Below are 19,875 nucleotides of genomic sequence, written 5' to 3' on the forward strand. Positions count from 1 at the left end.
ATTTACCCGTACCTTGAGCGTCGTTCTAGTAAACGCTGTTTTATATCAGCTGAAACGTTTTTTCCCCCATTGAAACAAAGAGACACTGCATTTTACTGCAGCTGATCAGGGGTCCTACAGCACTGGTTTGACTGGACCTAAGCACGCGACACGCACGAGGACGCTCTTGCTGCCCCATAAAGCAACAGGACCCTTTCAGAAAACTGAATCTATTTATAATGGGTTTCCTGTTTGACAGCGTCACGTGAATGTACGAACTTTAATTCAGTGTGTTCAAATTCCAGCTGTCAGCTATTTCAAAGGATTCAACTGTACAAAAAATTGTACATACTCGCGACAGAATTTGACTATACATGATGTAAATGTGCGTGTGGGAGAAATGAGACCGTATGTCGGAACTAATTCCTATGGCGGAAGAAGCCTCCGCGGCATTATTTATATAAAAGGACTAGCTGAGGAGGCTGCCGCTGAATGTTCCTCCGCGGATTGCGGGTTGGAGCGTGGTGCACCTTACAGCCGATATAGTGGTGATCGCGGTGAAAAAGCGACCTTTACAAATGTTTTAGCAACAAATTATTTTTCTCCATATTATTTTTTTCAGTAATTTAAGGCCTCATCTGGGAACGATTGATAGCATTAACTGGCCGAGTGCAATATGTCCGTTGGTTAAAGTCATCTTGTGAAGACCTTCAGACAGACCAGCAACGGATCCGGATTTCTGTTGTCGCTGTTCAAGATCGTCACGAAACGTAACGGGATGAAAACCAAATGTTTCCATCAGCTGATCCGAAGATCTTCAGTGAAATGGGATGCGCTGTGTCATGTAGTTTCAGCGCTGTTTACAATAAGGTAGCTTGCTTATTCACTTTCCCACATTTGCTGTGGAAAAGGCGCCAAGTCCGCGAGAAATGAACGCGGGTGTTGCACGAGCTCATTATCTGATCACCTGTGAGGAGCATTTGCCTCAGACACCGTTTCCGGACACAAGAAGAAGAAGAAGAGACTTCAGATATTTGCCAATCGCGTAGCTCCTTCAGTTTTAATATACTCACTGTCGCCGCGAATTGCTGCTGATGGGATTCTGGGTCACGGACTGACCCACTGACTGAGAATTAATTCCAGGATTTTTACGAAACCGTCCACTCAGACATAAATCGGGCATCGATCGAGTGCACGATGTAATATTTTTTTAGCTGACGATGACTTTTTGTTTTGGAATATGCTGTACGAAGAGATGTGGGATGGATGATGAAGAATCTGTTTATTGCTTCATTTTTCAGTAGTCAGGAGTAGCGCACGGACAGGGCCGGCGCATTAGTGAGCTCAGAGCTGTGAAGTTACATATATCTAGCTGAGAAGGTCCTATGTTACCTCAGTCCACAATATTGATAGTTTGCTTTCCAGGACTGTTCAGCCATAATGTGTAACGACTTCGTCTGCTCCTCTTGAAGAGGGGAAGAAAAAAAAAAAAAACTTGCTCCGTTTGTATGACAGTGACACCCGGTTTTTTCCTTCCCGAAATGGAGACGGTTGGTGATTTTGAGTATAATAAAAAAGACCTGGTGGGACATGGAGCGTACGCTGTTGTGTTCAAGGGACGTCACAAGAAGGTAAAACGTCCCATTATTAACTCAGTCTGTGTAACATTCACTACACGATCGTACTGTTATTTTTCCAGTCTTGTTCACAGCAGCGAGGTCATCATGTCCTACACGAGGACATGGGCATGGGTGCAACATCCATGTCCTTGTGTAGAACATGATCACCTCGCTGCTGTGAACAAGGCTGGGAAAAATTGCTTGTGGAGTCAAGTCGTTGGCAGTAAATGGTACAGACAGGTGTTAAACACAGCAGTATTTAACATTTACTGTGATACACACTTGCAGCAAGATTGCTGAGCTGGCAGGTTTCACCAGCAGTGATACCAAAACTCAACCTTGTGACTTGCTCTTATTCTTGATGTTATTCTGTGAATGAAACTTACAGAAAGAGTAAGATGGTGAATGCGCAAAAAAAAGATTCCATCATCTTTGTCGATTTATTAAAATACCTCCCCCCCCCCTTTTAACAGTGATTTATTTCTTGCAGAAAACCAGTTGGGAAGTGGCCATAAAAAGCATCTGCAAGAAGAATCTGTCCAAATCTCATTTCCTCTTAGGGAAGGAGATCAAAATACTGAAGGTAAACAAGAATTTTGTTCTTGCTGAATTCTGGTGTTTACACACTGTGAAAAACTATACTATTACTATAGTATGATAGTATGCTAATGTATAGTATTCATACTATTACTGCTTTTAAATAAATGTAAAATTTAAAAGTTTTGGCTTTACATTAATATATCACCTTTTTTCCTCCAAAGGAACTTTACCATGAAAACATTGTGGCTCTCTATGACTTTCGAGTAAGTTTTTATCTTCCTTCAGTATGCTGTTAGTATGACAAGCAGGATTTAGCTTTATCATGTGATTTTTTTTTTTTTTTCTTTTCTTTTCTCTGTTTCAGCTGTGCTTAAGCCTAACTGAGAAGTGTGTTGCTAGATGAAGGTGGTTTGCTTAGCAATTTTCTGTTAAAAATAAATTGATAAATTAGCTTTGACTCATTGTATGTATCCAGTTCTGTATTAAATTTACACTGGTGGCTTTACATGAATCTGTTTTTATCCCAACTATGTCTTTAGATGCTCCATAGTGGGGGTGGGGAAATACTTGGTCCTCATATAACAGGGTTTCACTCCATTGAAAAAGAGCTACAACAGCTTTTGACAATATGAGGTTTGATGGAGGTCGGAAGGCCAGACAGGAGGGAGTTGCAGTAGTCCAGGCAGGATCTCTACCAGAACATGCTTAGAGTTTGTTGTTTGATAAGAGTGAATCGTATGGATGCTTGGTGCAGGATGCATCTGCTGGAGCGAATTATAGCATCGTTGTTTTGAGAGAAGCAGAGGTGTGAGTAGATTGATCCAAGGAGTAACAATTATCCAAGCAAGAAGATTCAAGAGGCAGGCATGAGGATTTTATAACAATTTTGGTCATAACATTCTTATGCAAAAAATACCTCTTGTTTTGGTATTTTGATTAATTTTAAGTGATGTACTTCTAGTCAAGGAACTTTTTTTTTTTTTTTTTTTCCCCTCATGAAACCTGCTGTCAGAAGGAATTTGCCTAACAGGGTAATCTCACTGAATAAATTAATTCTTTTATGTGAGCAATGGGTGTATTTTTAGAATGTTTTATCTGTGAGACTCACTCGGGTCATACCCAGTGCTGAAGTAACAGCTAGGTAGAGAAACTTATGACCATCCCTAAACTAAATGCAAGGATGAGTATCCCTGACCTAGGGGTTTAGAAGTCTGTTTTTTAAGGGCCAGTGTTGTCATTTCCTAAGATGACATCCCTACGTGCACAGGATGGAGTAAGGCAGACTTTAATATAGCTCCACATAATGGAGTTAGACAATCAGCATGTTCTGGTATGACTCCCAGTCCCAGGGTATCAAGTGTCTCTAGAATGATGGACTCAGCAATATGCTAAAGAGGCCAGGCTACCCATTTGCACTGGCCAAGACTTACTTGCTGTTTCCCTTGTGAGGAACTAGCAATGAGGAGCTTGATCTTGTCTGGGACCTGCCAGCCCAACTCAGAGTAACTTCCAGTGTCATGTTTCTTTGCTCTGATGAAATCTGCAGCACTGGCTTGTTTGGGAAATTCAGTAAAGGAAAGGGAGGACGTTTGCAAGCTGAGCTGTGTGTACATTCTTGTGTGGTAACTCGAAGTTTCTTCCCTTAAAGGTGATTTCTTCACCAGTGGGCCAACTGCTTTGGTTTGGCTACAGCATGATTAGATAACTGAGTGTGGAATTTAACCTGCAACCACCAGGAACAGACATGTGTCTATTTTACAGAAATGTAGCCAGTATGTTGTGAGAGAACGGGCTAGTAAAACAGGCCCTTCTCATGCTTACTGCGACCACTGATACTCACCATAACAATGCATCGCATCATCTGGATAATGCCTACATTTTCTGATTCAGCTAAATTGCTAGAAGGTTTAGTTAACCATCGTGCATCAAAGTGGAAAAAATCAGAGAGGTAGGGTCTCGTTAATAAACATTGGAAAGCATGTACATGGCAGATCTGTAAATAATTTCTATGGGTGAAGTGCTTGTAACTGTGAAAGCAATTAGTAATGGTGTTGTGCCTATTCAGTTTTGAGTCTACAGTTAGCCATTGTGATAACATTTAACTTCAAAGGGGAAAAAAAAACAGAGGAAAGAATGATACATTTTACACTTTTTCATTTAGCAGACACTTTTCTCCAAAGTGACATACATCTCAGAGAACAGTACAGAGTGCATTACATCAACATAAGGAGAGATTTGGATGCAGACACGTGATTCTTGAATATAATCCAGTTTTTCCACGTTCCACCATACAGTATGAACCAGTACACATCACACTGCATAGAAGAGTAACTGCATAAAGGCATACAAGGGTGTGCCTCAGAAGTGGAACATCATGGTGATCTCTGCTGCATGATGATGACTAGATGTGACATAACATTCTTGTCCTCTTCTGCTGTTCTCATAGGAAACGTCCTCGTCTGTGTTCTTGGTGATGGAGGTAATGTGATTTATAGTAGTGGGTTTGTATTGTTTAGAAGGGAGAACCTATTAATGTGTGTCTGCTCATATGCTAGATATTGATTTCTGTAACAGGTCAGACAAGGCTACAGGCTCCACATGCAACTGCTTTCCTCTTTAAAGACTTAGAGAGACACACATGCTATATATACGATACCCTGTTTGACAGAGAGAGATTTATATGGTCAGTGGTACAGTACATGTTTTGAAACGGATAATTTCTTTAATATGTATTATATAAAGGGCAAGTGTTGTGAGCACAGAGTTTTGTAGAAGAACAGAAGGAAACATCATAACAATGTATGTGGTTCTCTGAGCAATGCAGGGTCATTACAGGTTTTGAAAAAAACAAAATATCTATGGTTCCCAGGGTAATGCATGAATCTTCAGTTCCTATTTCCTGCTGCTCAACCATGAGAAGAGTCCCAGCCTTATGAGACATTAAAATATTTATTCAGATTTGTAGCAGCAGGAGAGGAGCAGGAAGACAGAATGGAACAAATAAGATACTAGAACTGAGTAATTGAAAGATTCAGAGGTATAGTGTAGAGGAGATTCTGTGGCCTTAGCCTCAGCACCTGTTATCCACAGAAAAAAAAAAAACATAACAAATTTTCTATTTGCTTTTAAATCAGGTCTCCATAGTAGCATCACATTGTCACAATCACAAATAAGCAGCACACACCTTATGCAAGACAGTTACCTTTTTATCCTTACATTTACTGTTTGCTCATCAAAGCCCTTTTCTATACTTTTACAGTACTGCAATGGAGGTGACTTGGCAGACTACTTGCAAGGCAAGCCACTTGTGTATCTTTCATAAGAGCTCTGTTTATTTGGAGTTAACTATTAGGTATCACCAAAACAAAATCTGAAGTTTTTGTTTTTAGGCTAGTTTCTGGAGCTACGTGTTCAAAATGTGATGACTTTGTTGGCTTAGATCAAACTGAATTTGTATTGGTTGTGGCAAGGCAAATTTTTTTTGTTCTTGGAAGAACAATTCAGCATCTCATTTTAGTGGAAGTGTCTTCATGAATGGTTTTCTTCCTAATGCACGTAATTGTTTGTGGATTGGCAAAGGGTGTGGATGAGCGGGTGGATGAGAGTGACTGGTTCAGACTGACCTAGGCAAAATTGTGAATTTTTATTATCTGTGACCCTTTTTGCAGCTAATGGACCCTTGAGGGAGGATGTATTGCGGGGGCTTCTGAAGCAGATTGCTGCTGCCATGCAGGTGCTGCACAGCAAGGGCATTGTCCACCGTGACATCAAGCCTCAGAATATCCTGCTGTCTCACAAGATCAGCAGGAGGTCCAGCCCTGGAGGAATTTGCGTCAAAATAGGTAAGTTCATTCTATCCAGCCTTGCTGCTGATGCCTGACTATTAGTACAGCCCTGCTGTGGGACTGTTTGTTGTAACCTGTCAGGTTACTGTTCCTTTGATTATTAACTATCCTCTTATTACTTCAGGTGACTTTGGGTTTGCACGACACCTTCAAAGTAACATGATGGCAGCCACGCTCTGCGGATCCCCGATGTATATGGTGAGTGTGTGTTTTACATCTGCCGGTGGTTGTAGATGTGTCTAATCTCTTCATATGTATAATCAGGGTGTCAAGTCTAGTGAAGTGTGATAAGTCGACTTCATTCCACAACTGTTCTGCTTCAAAGACTTGATACGGAGAAACTAAACAGTGCTGCACAAATTATCGTGTATGGTACAATAACCACCAAATCATTCTAACTCCAGATGTGGTACAGTTTGTAAAGCTGAGACTGCATTTTTATTTTTTTTTTTAAAAAAAAAAAAAATCTTTTTAAAGCTCGTCATGAAACATCATCCAATGAGCAATGCGATTCAACAAGTATGACCATTTTACAGCTCATCCCTTTGAAAGCCTTTCATTGTTGCTTTTATAATGAACAGAACTTCTCTGTTGTCTTTCTATGTTTCATATGCCCCCTGCTCTGGACTAGGCTCCAGAGGTAATTATGTCCCAGAGCTATGGTGCCAAAGCAGATTTGTGGAGTATTGGGGCTGTGGTGTACCAGTGCCTAGTGGGCAAGCCACCCTTTCAGGTAGGCAGAACCTGAAGTATCCATTATTAGTTTCCATTAGCATTAAAGTACAGTTAATAAAGATGTATTCATCACCAGTAGATTAGGGAAAATGGGCCCTTTGCTCATCATGCTTTGTGGGCCTCTTGCAGGCCAGCAGCCCCCAGGAACTGAGGCTCTTTTATGAGAAGAGCAGGATCTTGGTGCCAGAGTAAGATGCGAAGTGTTACAGAATTAGTTGTTTTGTTGGTTACTGCATTCTGTTTGGAAATCATTAGTGTTTGTACCGAATCTGTTTTTGATTTTCTCTGTGTGTGGGTTTCTCAGCATACCACCTGGCACATCGGCACATTTGACCGACCTACTGCTAGGCCTGCTGCGGAAGGATCAGAAATACCGTATGGATTTTGGTTAGTCAATAGGTTACATAGTCAGTAAACCACACCATAAACCAAACAATTAAACCTATGGTTACCATAACAGAGAGAGACTGAGCAACAACATGGTCAAATCTGCCAAGCAGTGACAGTATCATACAACCAGTCTAAATGATTATTAATGCTGACATGCAAGGAACTATTAATGGAATCTCTGAGTAAAATCATTTTACTTTACTATGCAGATGCATTCTTCAGCCATCCCTTTCTGATATCAGCAGCAGTTGTCAGAAAATGTGAGTACAAAGATGCTCTAAATGTAGGAGTGTTTACCGATGTATTTATGGAAGCATTTGAAAAAGTAGGCTGCAGAGGACTCAAAGGACAGTGGACAGTGTGCAGAGAAAGCACATCACAATTACATATTTGTTTAAAGGCAGCCATGGCACACTGCCGTAGCACCCCACCAAGGCACCACAGGTTGACTGACATTAAGCCACTACTCATACTTGAGCCTTGATGTGCATGAAGGGGTTATAATGGTTGCTCTGTACAAAGGATGCATTTCCCTGCAGGCTCCCCATTGCCCATGGCTAGCTGCACTGGGTTTGCCCTGGGCTGGTCTCCCTCGTGCCGCAACAGCTCCACAAAGGTAATGATCTCATGTCACCTCCCTCTACCCTCTATCCCTAACATCATCTTCCACTATGGTGGACCTTGCTTCTGGAAATAGCTGCCTAGTCTTCCTTCAGAAATCCATTCATGTCATAACAACAGTGCTAATTTACAGTATGCTTGATGATCTTAACTGTATTCAGTAAAGAGTTGGTGTTCTCAAACCATCATTTACAGTTTATGCTATATAATATTGTTGCTTATTTGATTCCTTTGTCAAAGACATCTTACAGTCATAAGTTTAGTACAATATAAAGTGCTTACAAGGTTACCTGCTGGCAATTTGATGACAGTCTAAGGTTTAGAAAAAAAGATCAGATCTGGACTAGCCACAATAGCCAGAATCAATAACAAAGGGAAACTGACTGAGTACAGTGAAATATGCTAAAAAGCTCACTGAATGATACAAACTGAAAGATGCTAGATATTTTTAGAGCAATGTGTGAACAGATAGTTCTTCAAAAGTTGGCATACTGGCAGCAGTCATGATGTTAAGTGGAAACTCATTCCACAGTTTAGGAGCAATGATCGATGTGTACGGCTGATTATAGTCTATAATGTTCTTAACTGGGTTGTTCACAATTTAATTTTAGGTACAATGTCTGGGCTCAAATTGAACTGCACTAGCAATATCTTTTAGTCATAACTGTGGTCTGTTTAAGTCCCTTGTAAGCATTGGTATATATTAAATGTGCCTCTTAGACCACATGTTGAATACATCACATCAAAATATTTTTGAGGGCTTAATACTAAGATCGAGGGGGTGCGGTGGTGCAGTGGGTTGGACCACAGTCCTGCTCTCCGGTGGGTCTGGGGTTCGAGTCCCGCTTGGGGTGCCTTGCGACGGACTGGCGTCCCGTCCTGGGTGTGTCCCCTCCCCCTCCAGCCTTACGCCCCGAGTTGCTGGGTTAGGCTCCGGTTCCCCGTGACCCCGTATGGGGCAAGCGGTTCTGAAAATGTGTGTGTGTGTGTGTGTGTGTGTGTAATACTAAGATCATGTCATGTCTTCCACCTGACTGATTCACTAAGAGTCTTCTCCCTGATTGCTCAGTCTGTGGTGGAACCACTTATTCTTCTGGAGCTGGCAGAGGAACCGGATTCAACTACAACCAAACAGACCCAGATGATCATGGAGTCAGGAGCCTTGAACAGAGATGTTTCTGTGGTGTCTACCCTGTCCAGTAACAGTAGATGTATGTCAGGTCCCACCAGCCCAATATATCCATTTTGCTCCCACATTCTAAATTCAGTATATATACACGGTAGTTAGTTACACAAGAGTGTGCAGTACATACACAAAACACACATGCTGTACAAAATTCACAGCATCTATGTACAGTATTTTATAACCAATTTAAAGCTGTAACAAATCGGGTAGTGTAATGGTTAGGTACATGGACTTGTAATTTGAAGGTTGCCAGATCGAGTGCCATGCCCTATGCCTACTGAGACAACTTTGAATAAAGTATTTGCACTTAAATGCTCCAGTAGAATACTGTAGTCACTTTAAACAAGTGTTAAAGTAGTGCAGCAATGAACTAAGCAATGTAGTAGTAGTAATGTCTCTTGATTTTTAAACTGTTATCCAGTGATTTCTTCATGGTCTTCTCTTTTTCACCTTGTAGATGTTCTTCCAGTGGGATCAATCAGCCAAAGAACATCCAACGATTCCTGTCTACTGAAAGCAGCTGGCCAAGGATCATCCAGCACATTTCACCCTAGAGTGACTGGCCAGATGCCCTTCAGCAAGTGTCGGCCAACAAGACTGAATTGTCATCAGTCCAGTGAATGCTTCCTGATTGGAAGGTAGGTGGATGTCCCTGGCAGTGCACACCCTCCTGTAGCAACCAATGTGCCTCTCTTCACTATGTTTGCTTACTCCCTTAGGTTGCTGGGAAGCACAACTGCATACTCACCCCTGTCAGATCAGCTGCCACCCCGTGTTCCAGCTGCAGGTGGCAGCAGGGTCCTCCTCTGTCAGCATGTGCTCGTCTTCGGTTTACCACACCACGCTCTGTGCCTTTGACCAAAAATGGGAAGTACCTTAAAGGTGCGGGAAAGAACTTTGGCACAAGGAAAAAAATAAATAAATCCTGGTCGTAAACAAAATGCCTTAACATTGTAAGTCGCTTTAGAGAAAAGCGTCAGCTAAATGAATAAATGCAAAATGCTGACTTGCTGAATGTGGCACACAGCTATCATGCAGCAAAGCCAAAGAGGAATCCAAAGCAAAATCTGAAAACAAAATAATCCCAGCCTTTTACAATCTTTTTTTCCTCTCTTTGTCTGTGTCTTGTGTGTGACAATAGTGCACATTTGTGATTTTGACCGAGACTGACATCAGAGCCATTGCCTCTTATTCACAGACTTATGTGAGAGACCCTCATGTTCTTCATGGAATTCCGTTGTGCCATTTCTCTCTTTAAAACTATTTAAGGTCTGTGTTGCTAGCCTGGTTTATAAAAAAAAAAAAAAGGTGCTTTTTGTTCTGTTGGTTACACAGTGCTCAAGACCAGTTCTGTAATAGAGGATTTTAATGCTGATTGAGAACCTGCATGCACAGAGTTATACAAAAAAGACTTACAAATCAGGTTTATCTGTATAGCTTTGTCAAGGTCACATTCTTAGTGTTATAAAGTGAACTGTGTGTATACCCTTCGAGAGCAGAGTCCTATACGTAGCCTTACAGGACTGACATGCATAACACCGCAAAAAAAAAATTTCACAGTAGCATTTGTTTTTTTTTTTTTTTTTTTTTTTTTCTCTCTCTCTGAAATGTTTCCTATAATGGTTGAGTAAGGAGGTTTCCTGCAGGATTGTGTGGTGTGCTGATACATTGGAAGAACTGTATCTGCTGAAAACTTGAATTCTTGGAATTGGGTATGCAGGTGTGGGCTGGAATATATAAGTACTATGTCTACTGGCTTGTCTTTTCTTCTGTCCATGTTTGTTACAGTGAGCCGATTTGGATGGATTTTTTTGTATGGCTTGCATTTTTTTCTTTGCGCATGTGGGTCTGTCTTATTTACATATACTATGTGTGTACACACGCACGCACTTGTATTTATATATATATATGTCTGTGTTTCCTCAGGACCAGTACCCTTCGGCGATCCAGCACCAGTCCCGTGGCCTTCCCAAGGGTATGTTTGGGGTCGTCATGCTCCACAGATGTGGTTCGGCCTGTCAGTCTTCACCAATGCACAGATCCCTGTCGACCATACTCTCCCTTGCTTCATGGTAAGGCTTGTTTGCTGGTTAATGTGTTTTTATATTTATTGGTTTCTGTCTTCAGGACCATCTGTGTGAAAGTCCTCTGAGGTTAGTGTATTTTGTAGATGTGATGTATACTGTTCCTGTTTGTCTCTTTCCTGTGTGTGAGTCCAGGCTGGGTTACTCTTGTGCTCTGGCAGCTAGTTTATTTTGTGAAGCTGCATTTATTGTGCTGTTGGTATTTTAAACATTTGTAAAAGAGGCATGCTGTGAGCCTACATTTTTCCATGCATGTACTTCTTGTTTGTGACAGGCCCCCAATCCCAGGTGCATAGGGCTTTTTCCCAGACTGAATGTCTGACCAGGCGAAAGCTCTTCAAACAGTTCTCAGACCCCTTGCACACAACCGGTTCAGTGGGACAGTGCGGATGCCCCTTTGGAAAGAATTCTCGCCCCAGCAGCTTGGGTGCCTCCCCTCAGTTCTTTGATTGGCTGCTGAAAACCCCTTTACCCACCATCATTGACTCTCCAACCAAGGTAGCTTCTCATCACGCCAAGTATTGTAAGCTACTTCTGGGGAAATCCTTGTTACGCTTTTCTTTTTTGAATGACTGACTCAGAGATCCGATGCTTGACAGCCACTTCTCCGTTGGTCTTGCACAGAACTTGGATCCATTGGAGGTCCACAAGTACCCTGCATCTTGCTGCCAACTTGGCCCACCTCCCAGGAGTCGTAGTGTCTTTTGCCATCAGGGGCATGTACCAGTCCTCCGTGCCCGCTATCCTAGTCGTGGGGCCACCAGGAGCTATTTTGGCAGGTGGAGCAAAAAATTGAATTTCTTAAATTTTTCTTCATTCGTCATCAGTCAGTTGATAGGATTTAGATTTTTCTGCTAAAAACCAGAAATGTGGTAAATTAACATGGTGTCATTACAATGTAATGCAGTACATAATTTCAGTCTGATTGCATTTCCTTTAGATCTGTCAGTGCTGGGCGACTCTCGGAAGGATCTATAATACCAGGCTTACAGAGACGGACCCTACACTGCAGCACTGACTGTATCAATGCAGAGAAGCTGTGGAACACAGGTAGGCCTGTTGCACCTAGACTTCAGTGTCATCTGTTTTTTCCACCACCCCATGTCTGGCCTTGCTTATTTCAAGGAAATTTTAAGCATCGGGGGGAGGCTGTAAAATGTGACGTATCTGAATAGCTCAGATAAGTGCTTATTAATATCTTAGATTGTTGATAATTAGTTTAAAAACATAATTCAGAAAACTTGTATATGTATAGCATGTTTAAATACAATGTCACTACGCAGCAAGCTCAGGGGCCTAGTGTTTCCCAGTTGCTCTACTGTAGCAGCTAGGGACATATTTACACTTTCTGTTGGTGTTTCAGCTGGCATCACAGTGGCACAGTGAATAGCACTGTTGTCTCACAGTGCTTGGATGGTGCTAAACAATGTGCATTGAATCCCTGCTCAGTCTGTATGGCGTTTGCATGTTCTTCCCACATTCATGTAGGTTTCCTCCTGGTGCTCTGCTTTCCCCCACCTTCAAAAGATGTATTTCCGTTTAACTGGTGACTGTAAATTGCCCATGGAATGTGTGAGAGAATGTGTTATATTCCTCTGGTATGCAGGTGAGAGCCAGAGATTGACTCTGGATAGTGATGAGTGATTGACTGGGTTATGTGTAGAGTATCACCTTGAGTAAAAAAAAAAAATTCAGATAAATGCTATGTAGTATTCATTGTGATTTGCGAAGGAGAAAGGTGTCTGCTAAATAACTAAATGTAAATGTCTTCACAGCAACCAGAAGGGGTATGGTTGGCCAGAGGGGCTCTACAACCCTTCCACAGGGTGTCGCCATCAGTAGCCCCACACCCAGCCTGGAGAATCTCATTGCCTTCACAGCTCCTGAACTGCCTGAGGAGACTCTCATGGAGGTAAAAGGAAGCAGTGCTCCCTGGTGTCTCACATTTTCTCCTTGTCTCATGTTAGTCAACCATCATCTGGAAGTTCATATTGTGTTTTTCACCCTAATGAAATTTTGATAGTCATAACTTATACTTGCGAAAATTAACTTTGAATGAAATATAAGAAGTCCTGGAGAGGAATAGAACTTTGACTTGTTTTGCACCTTGGGGTTATGTGTGCTGTGGGATTTTATACTATGTTTTAATTATGTTCTTATGAATGCAAAGAGCTGTGAGGCTGTGTCTATTGTTGTGTTTATCTGTATTTGCACGGATTTGTACAGATTTATCTTCTGGTTATAGCAGGAACATGCCGATATTCTGGCTCACCTGCGCACAATGCTTTCATTCACTGATGCTGTAATGGAGATGGCTACATTGCGGGTGAGCAGCACAGAGTTCTACAGTCCCCAGGACAGCATGGTCGTCCACCAGGTTGGGCAGCTCAGCCAACAGTGGGGGTGAGTGGGAGGAGTACAACTATATTATGAGGTTGCCCCATCATCAAGATTTTCATTTATAATCATCAGCCCTGCCATCATAACCATATAAAATCATTTTATCCAAGAACAGAATTGTACTTGGCCCTCAGTTATGAAATGTATATGAAAATATATACTTTTTTTAATGGAATTGCACTATAATTCAGTTTGTTGGTATTTTTACCCATTATGTTGTCTGTAACCTTTGCTATCGTGTTACTCCCACCAGTGGCAGGTTTTTAAAAGGAAAAATGCAGTCCCAGTGCAATGCAGTTTGAGCAGCTTTTCCTTGCACACTAGAACAAAACAGTTCAGCGATGGAAGCAATGTAAAAGGTGTCCGTATTATTTCAGTCAGTAGTTTTCACAGAAGCCAGTCACCAGGCTTAGCAGTTTTTGCATGCCTTTGAGATTCTCGGCAAGCTGATATAAGGAGAGTCTGGGTGGAGTTTGCATGTTTTCCCCGTGTCTGCGTGGGTTTCCTCCCACAGTACAAAGACATGCTGTTCGGGTTCACCCATAGTGTGTGAGTGACAGTGTGTTCCACTGATATATGGATGAGTGACCCATGTGGACATGGGGCAAAGATGGAACAAGACTTAAACTCCATGGCCTGTGATTGGCCAGTGCTACTTGCTGTGTTGCTCGCCGTCTGTATTTTGTCAAATTATAGATAATGTGCTCATGTGGGTTAACATTAATATGGTCATGCTCGTCAGCTCAAAGAAACCGCTTGCCAGGGGTAATACTGTACCAAAAAAGATGGGTTGTCAGTCCTTTCAAGACAAACACAAGTAGTAATACAAATGTTATTAATGTAGCTTTTATAAATTTTTTTTAATGTATTTTCTGTATGCGCATATGGAAGATGTATAATGCATACTACACAACCTACATTGTGTGTTCCATATTTCCACGTTTTACTGATTTGATCACGACTGAGAATTCTTTAAGGTCTTTATTTTGTCACCTTCTGCAGACAGGTGGAGCAACTGATCCTGTACATGAAGGTAGCTCAGCTCCAGGAGTCTGCACTGCACCTGGCCAAGGCTCAGATTAAGTCAGCAAAGCTACACCCTTCTACTGCAGTCAAACAGGGTAGGTTCAGCTGTGACGGTGGGTTCCATCGTTTGTTCTAATGTGTGCGTTGAAGGCTTAGCAGAATCGGACTGTCAGAGTTCTGTCAACTTTGTTACATGTTTTGTTTGTCAGCAGAAACTTTTTATTTCTCCTAATCAGGTCTAGCAGATTTCATTCCTGAACTTAGTGGGTGGATGTAGTTAGCTTGAATTATTGCCTTCGGTATAAGTATCAAAATGTTTTTCACAAGTTGAACACCTGCTCCCAGAATTTCAGCATTCTGTCTACTTTCTTCAAACTGAATCTCTGTCTTAAGTTTGCTCATCTACAACAAAGGATAGCTGCAATCTCAGTGCTGTTTATATGGGCTCACCACCACCCCCTTATAGTCATTTCAGCTAAATGCCACATGAGTTCATGGTAATGATTTGTCAGCAGGATTATGGTTTCCTTGGGTTTTCTGACATGCCTGCTTTGATAATTCTTTCTTCTCAGTGGTGAAGACACTGAACAACAACTACAAGGCAAGTGTTGCCTCCTGTCGCCATCTTACAGAGTGCCTCCACCGCTTCTTCTCTGACAAACAGCGCTTTGCAGACCAGGTCAGCATTGTGACTGCGGAGAAGCTCATCTATGAATATGCAGTGGAAATGGTGAGCCTTCAGAAACAGTTGACAGGCAATCACAGATAAGAAATGTTACTAAAACTGCCTTTCCTCATAGCATTGCTGTGGAAATATGTATGTGCCTTTGATTTCTGTAAAACTCACCCCAAAGGCTTCCCAAATGAAAGGTTTTCACTAGCATCTATTGAGTCAAATGTTTTATGGTTATTTTTTTCAATTGATGTAAGCAATCAGTACTAGACTCTGTCCATCCATCTTCTGTCCCGCTTGTCCTAAAAGGGTCGCGGTGGCAGCAGGGAGAGCAGAGAGGCCCAGCCGCCCCTGTCCCCCGCAACTTCCTCCAGCTCAACCTGGGGGATCCCCAGCCGTTCCCAGGCCAACTGGGAATATAATCCAGTTATATAAATGTATAATCCCTCCAGCGGGTCCTAGGCTGACCTCGGGGCCTCGTCCCAGTTGGCCGTGCCTGGTATACCTCCAAAGGGAGGCGCCCAGGGGGCATCCTTATCAGATGCCCGAACCACCTCAACTGGCTCCTCTCAATGTGAAGGAGTAGCGGCTCTACTCCGAGTTCCTTCCGGATGTCCGAACTCCTCACCCTGTCATGGAGAGTGAGTCCCAGCACCCCGCGGAGAAAACTCATTTCGGCCGCTTGTATCCGCGATCTTATTCTTTTGGTCATCACCCAGAGTTGATGACCATAGGTGAGGGTAGGGACGTAGATCGACCGGTAAATGGAGAGCTTTGCCTTATGGCTCAGCTTCCCCTTCATCACTACAGTTCGGTATAGCAACCGCATTACTGCTGCCGCTGCTCCCAGTCTGTGGCTGATCTCACGCTCCCTTCTTCCCTCACTCGTGAACAAGACCCCAAGATACTTGAACTCCTCCACCTGGGGCAAAAACTCTCCCCTTACCTGGATGGGGCATACCATCCTTTTCCATGAGAGAACCATGGACTCAGACTTTGAGGTGCTGATCCTCATTCCCACTGTTTCACACTCGGCTGCAAACCGTTCCAGTGCGTGCTGGAGGCAGCCATGCGACGGTGCCAAAAGGACATCATTATCTGAAAAAAACAGAGATGTCACCTTCCGACTCCCATACAGAATGCCCTCCTGACCTCGACTGTGCCTTGATATCCTGTCCACGAAAACCACAAACAGGAGTGGAGACAAGGCACAACCTTGACAGAGTCCCACACCCACACTGAACAGGCCTGACTTAGTGCAGAGTATGCGGACACAGCTTTCGCTCCGTATGTACAAGGACCGAAGGGCCCGCAGTATTGGCCCCGGTACCCCATACTCTCGAAGCACCTCCCACAGAATTTCCCGGGGAACACAGTGATAGGCCTTCTCCAAGTCCACAAAACACATGTAGACTGGACTAGCAAATTTCCATGCCCCTTCAATGATCTGTGAGAGGGAAAAAGCTGGTCCACTGTTCCACAGCCAGGGCGGAATCCGTATTGTTCCTCTTCAATCTGAGGTTCAACTATCAGCCAGAGCCTCCTCTCCAGCACCCCAGCATAGACTTTCCCAGGGAGGCTGAGAAGTGTGATGCCCTGATAGTTAGCATGCACTCTCCGGTCCCTTTCTTAAAGATAGGGATCACCACCCCAGTTTGCCAATCCAAGGGCACTGTCCCCGAGGTCCATGCAACATTGCAGAGGCGTGTCAACCATGACAGCCCTGCAACATCCAGGGCCTTAAGCATTTCCAGGCGGATCTCATCCACCCCCGGTGCTTTGCCACTGTGGAGCTTCTGCAGCCGCAGCCGCTGCTGCCTTTTCGCCTGCCGGTACCTGTCTGCTGAGTCAGGAGTCCCCAGAGCCAACCAGGCCCTAAAGGCCTCCTCCTTGAGCTTGACAGCTTCCCTCACCACCGGTGTCCACCAGCGGGTTCTCGGGTTGCAGCCCTGGCTGGCACCAACAAGCTTTTGGCCACAGCTGTGCTTGGCTGCTTCCACAATGGAGGTTTTGAACAGGGTCCATTCAGACTCCATGTCCCCTACCTCCTCCGGGACATAAGAGAAGCTCTCCAGGAGGTGTGAGTTAAAATCATTCCAGACAAGGTCCTCTGACAGTCGTTCTCAGCACACCCTCATTAAATGTCTGGGCCTACCGGGTCTGTCCATCAGTTTTCCCCGCCACCTGATCCAACTCACCACCAGATGGTGATCAGTTGACAGTTCAGCACCTCTCTTCACCCGAGTGTCCAGAACATGTGGCCTCAAGTCAGAAGAAACGACTACAAAGTCGATCATTGACCTTTGGCCCAAGGAGCTCTGGTACCAAGTACACTTATGAACATTCTTGTGTTCAAACATGGTGTTATGGACAAACCATGACTAGCACAGAAGTCCAATAACATTTCATCATTCGGGTTCAGATCGGGCAGGCCGTTCTTCCCAATCACCCCCCGCCATATTTCCCAGTCATTGCCAACGTGAGCGTTGAAGTCTCCCAGCAGGACTATGGAGTCTGTAGGTGGGGCCCTGTCCAGAACCCTTCCCACCTTCTCCAAGAAGGCCGAATACTCTGAACTGCTGTTTGGTGCATAAACACACACAACAGTCAAAGTTTTCCTCTCTGCGACCCTAAGTCGCATTGAGGGGACCCTCTCATCCACTGGGGCAAGCTCCAACTGTATGGCAGCTAGCCAGGGGCTTGTGAGTATCCTCACATCCGCCCGGCGCCTCTCACCTTGTGCAACTCCTGAGTAGGAGAGAAACCACCCTTTATCGAGGAGTTTGGTTCCAGAGTCAACACTGTGAGTGGAGGTGAGCCCAACTATATCTAGTTGCTATTTCTCAACCTCCCGCACCAGTTCCGGCTCCTTCCCCCGAAGTGAGGTGACATTCCACGTACCAAGAGCCAGTTTTTGTTACGAGGGGCCGTAACGCCATGCGCCACCCCACCCCTTCCCGCTGCCAGGTATACATAGCACCGGACCCCCATGCTGGACCTTGCAGGTGGTGGGCCCACATGGCCCCCTCCCCACGATGCCTTTTCAGGCTGAGCCCGGCCGAGCTATGTGGGCTGCCCGGCCACCAGGCGCTCGCCTACGAACACTACCCCCAGGCCTGGCTCCATGGGTAGGTCCCGGTGACCCTCTTGTTTACTTTTTTCTTGGTCAGTTGACAGCTGTCTGATAAATCAGTTCAGTCCTGTAATCAAGTAGAACCAATATGGTTGCTTTTTCTATGCCCTTGCCCTTTACCCAGGTAAAATCCACTGCATTGGATGAGATGTTCCATCAGGGGAAGGACGTTGGCAGCCGATACAACAAAGCCTCTGTGCTTCTGGAGGGCTTGTCCAAAATCCTCCCAGACCCCACAGATGTTGAAAATCTCAGCAAGTGTGAGTGGATCCTTCTTTCTCACTTTGTTGAGATGAGAGATTTTTTCAAAATAAACAGCTTATACTCTTTGAACTCTGACTTTGTAGTGTGTAGGTATATTTAACTGTTGAGCCATGTTGTGTATAGTGTATGCGCTCGCTGTATTGGCACATAATCATGCTGTCTATTTTTGTGTCTTTTGTGCAGTTAAAGCCAGTGTGGATCAGCGAATTGCTTCACTTACCTAGTGCTATGTGGGGCTATTTTGAAGGACAGCCACATGAAATGATGACCTACACCCTCATGGGTGGGACAACTTATTCCCTGGATTATGAAACCTTGGAGCCACAAGACCAGAACCATGAAGACCAATTTCAGACACTAAAAGCTATTTTTTCAAAAGTTTTGACAGCAAGCTGTCAGTCTCTGGACTTTTTTTTTTTTTTTTTTTTTTTTTTTTTTTTAAAGAGTTCATGAGTTTGCATTGTACAAGGTAGAGGCGGTATGGTGAAACATTTCATCCTTAATGACTGTAAAAGAAGTATGGCTATTCAGATATGTAAAACAAAAGAGGGCTAAAAATAAGAACTTTGGCAAATTATTAAATAGATATGTATACAACCCTGTAAGACAGAAGTTACATATAACTATTAAAAAGTTACTAGTGTGGATTTCATATTTAATTGCTTATGAATTGTCAATGGATAAAGCTAAAGTATTGGACAAATTTATTTTGTGTATTAAAGATCCAGGAATACATAGTATGAAGTAGTAGAATGTACATAAATGCATCTAATTTTAGACAAGCATAGAATATCAACAAATAGTATCAAAACTCCAGGAACTTATGTAGTCATACTAGTTTGCTGGTGCTGAAATAAAGGGCAGAAATTAATGATTTAGAGGTCTTCCCTTGCCCCTTAACCCTTCTTTGACTCAGATTTACTCTCAGCATCATAACTGACTGTAGCATCTAATGTATGTCAGAAACCTCAGGAAGAATTTGCCCAAGAGGGGCCTTTGAATCATAATTTTTTCCAGAACAGGTTGAAATAGCTCAAATTACTGTATTTCAGTAGATAAAATGTTTTAGTTAAATTATAATGAAACAGATTATTTATGAAGTAAATACACTTAACATTGATATTTATACTGTAAATATTTTGTACATAAGTTTCCAGTCAGTGTGAAAGGAAATGTAAGACATGCTGTAAGCATGTTTAAACCAGTTTTTTTTTCTCTTTTTTTTTTTGGTTTAAAAAAAAAAAAAGATTCTAATTCTCGTGTTACTGATTTCAAAGAAGACTGGTGCTATCACTGACATCTAGAAATTCTGCATAGGTCCTGCCCTGTGGCTGTTTTTACTGTCCCTTATGCCTTAGGCATTGTTTGTCAAAATAATCT

The 19,875-nt window shown here is 43.1% G+C and overlaps 1 protein-coding gene across 3 annotated transcripts; it reads left to right on the plus strand.

Annotated features, from left to right (window-relative positions):
* Positions 1–494: 494 nt before the first annotated feature.
* Positions 495–18,921, plus strand: LOC108921163 (serine/threonine-protein kinase ULK2-like). Of its 3 annotated transcripts, none has more exons than XM_018730496.2 (24): positions 495–1,610; positions 2,089–2,181; positions 2,360–2,401; positions 4,585–4,617; positions 5,398–5,434; positions 5,807–5,980; positions 6,108–6,181; positions 6,615–6,716; positions 6,848–6,906; positions 7,023–7,105; positions 7,318–7,368; positions 7,648–7,724; positions 8,799–8,940; positions 9,373–9,553; positions 10,842–10,987; positions 11,274–11,497; positions 11,624–11,778; positions 11,940–12,049; positions 12,775–12,911; positions 13,245–13,402; positions 14,402–14,520; positions 14,998–15,155; positions 18,356–18,491; positions 18,679–18,921. In XM_018730496.2, the coding sequence occupies exons 1-24, from the start codon at positions 1,488–1,490 to the stop codon at positions 18,717–18,719; spliced, it is 2,655 nt and encodes an 884-aa protein (XP_018586012.2). In that variant the 5' UTR covers positions 495–1,487; the 3' UTR covers positions 18,720–18,921. The 3 variants fall into 3 exon arrangements, with proteins under 3 accessions (XP_018586012.2, XP_018586013.2, XP_018586014.1); XM_018730497.2 differs by having other exon boundaries at positions 13,248–13,402; XM_018730498.2 differs by lacking the exons at positions 14,998–15,155; positions 18,356–18,491; positions 18,679–18,921 and having other exon boundaries at positions 14,406–14,505.
* The last annotated feature ends 954 nt before the right edge of the window (positions 18,922–19,875 follow it).

Source organism: Scleropages formosus, chromosome 4, assembly GCF_900964775.1.
Source record: "Scleropages formosus chromosome 4, fSclFor1.1, whole genome shotgun sequence".
Taxonomy (NCBI): Eukaryota; Metazoa; Chordata; class Actinopteri; order Osteoglossiformes; family Osteoglossidae; genus Scleropages; species Scleropages formosus.

Excerpts from the sequence above, each read along its gene's own strand:
- LOC108921163 (XM_018730496.2), top strand. The coding sequence starts at position 1,488 with ATGACAGTGACACCCGGTTTTTTCCTTCCCGAAATGGAGACGGTTGGT. Across the intron at positions 9,554-10,841 it reads GAATGCTTCCTGATTGGAAG|GACCAGTACCCTTCGGCGAT; the intron begins GTAGGTGGATGT and ends GTGTTTCCTCAG. Across the intron at positions 15,156-18,355 it reads ATGAATATGCAGTGGAAATG|GTAAAATCCACTGCATTGGA; the intron begins GTGAGCCTTCAG and ends CCCTTTACCCAG.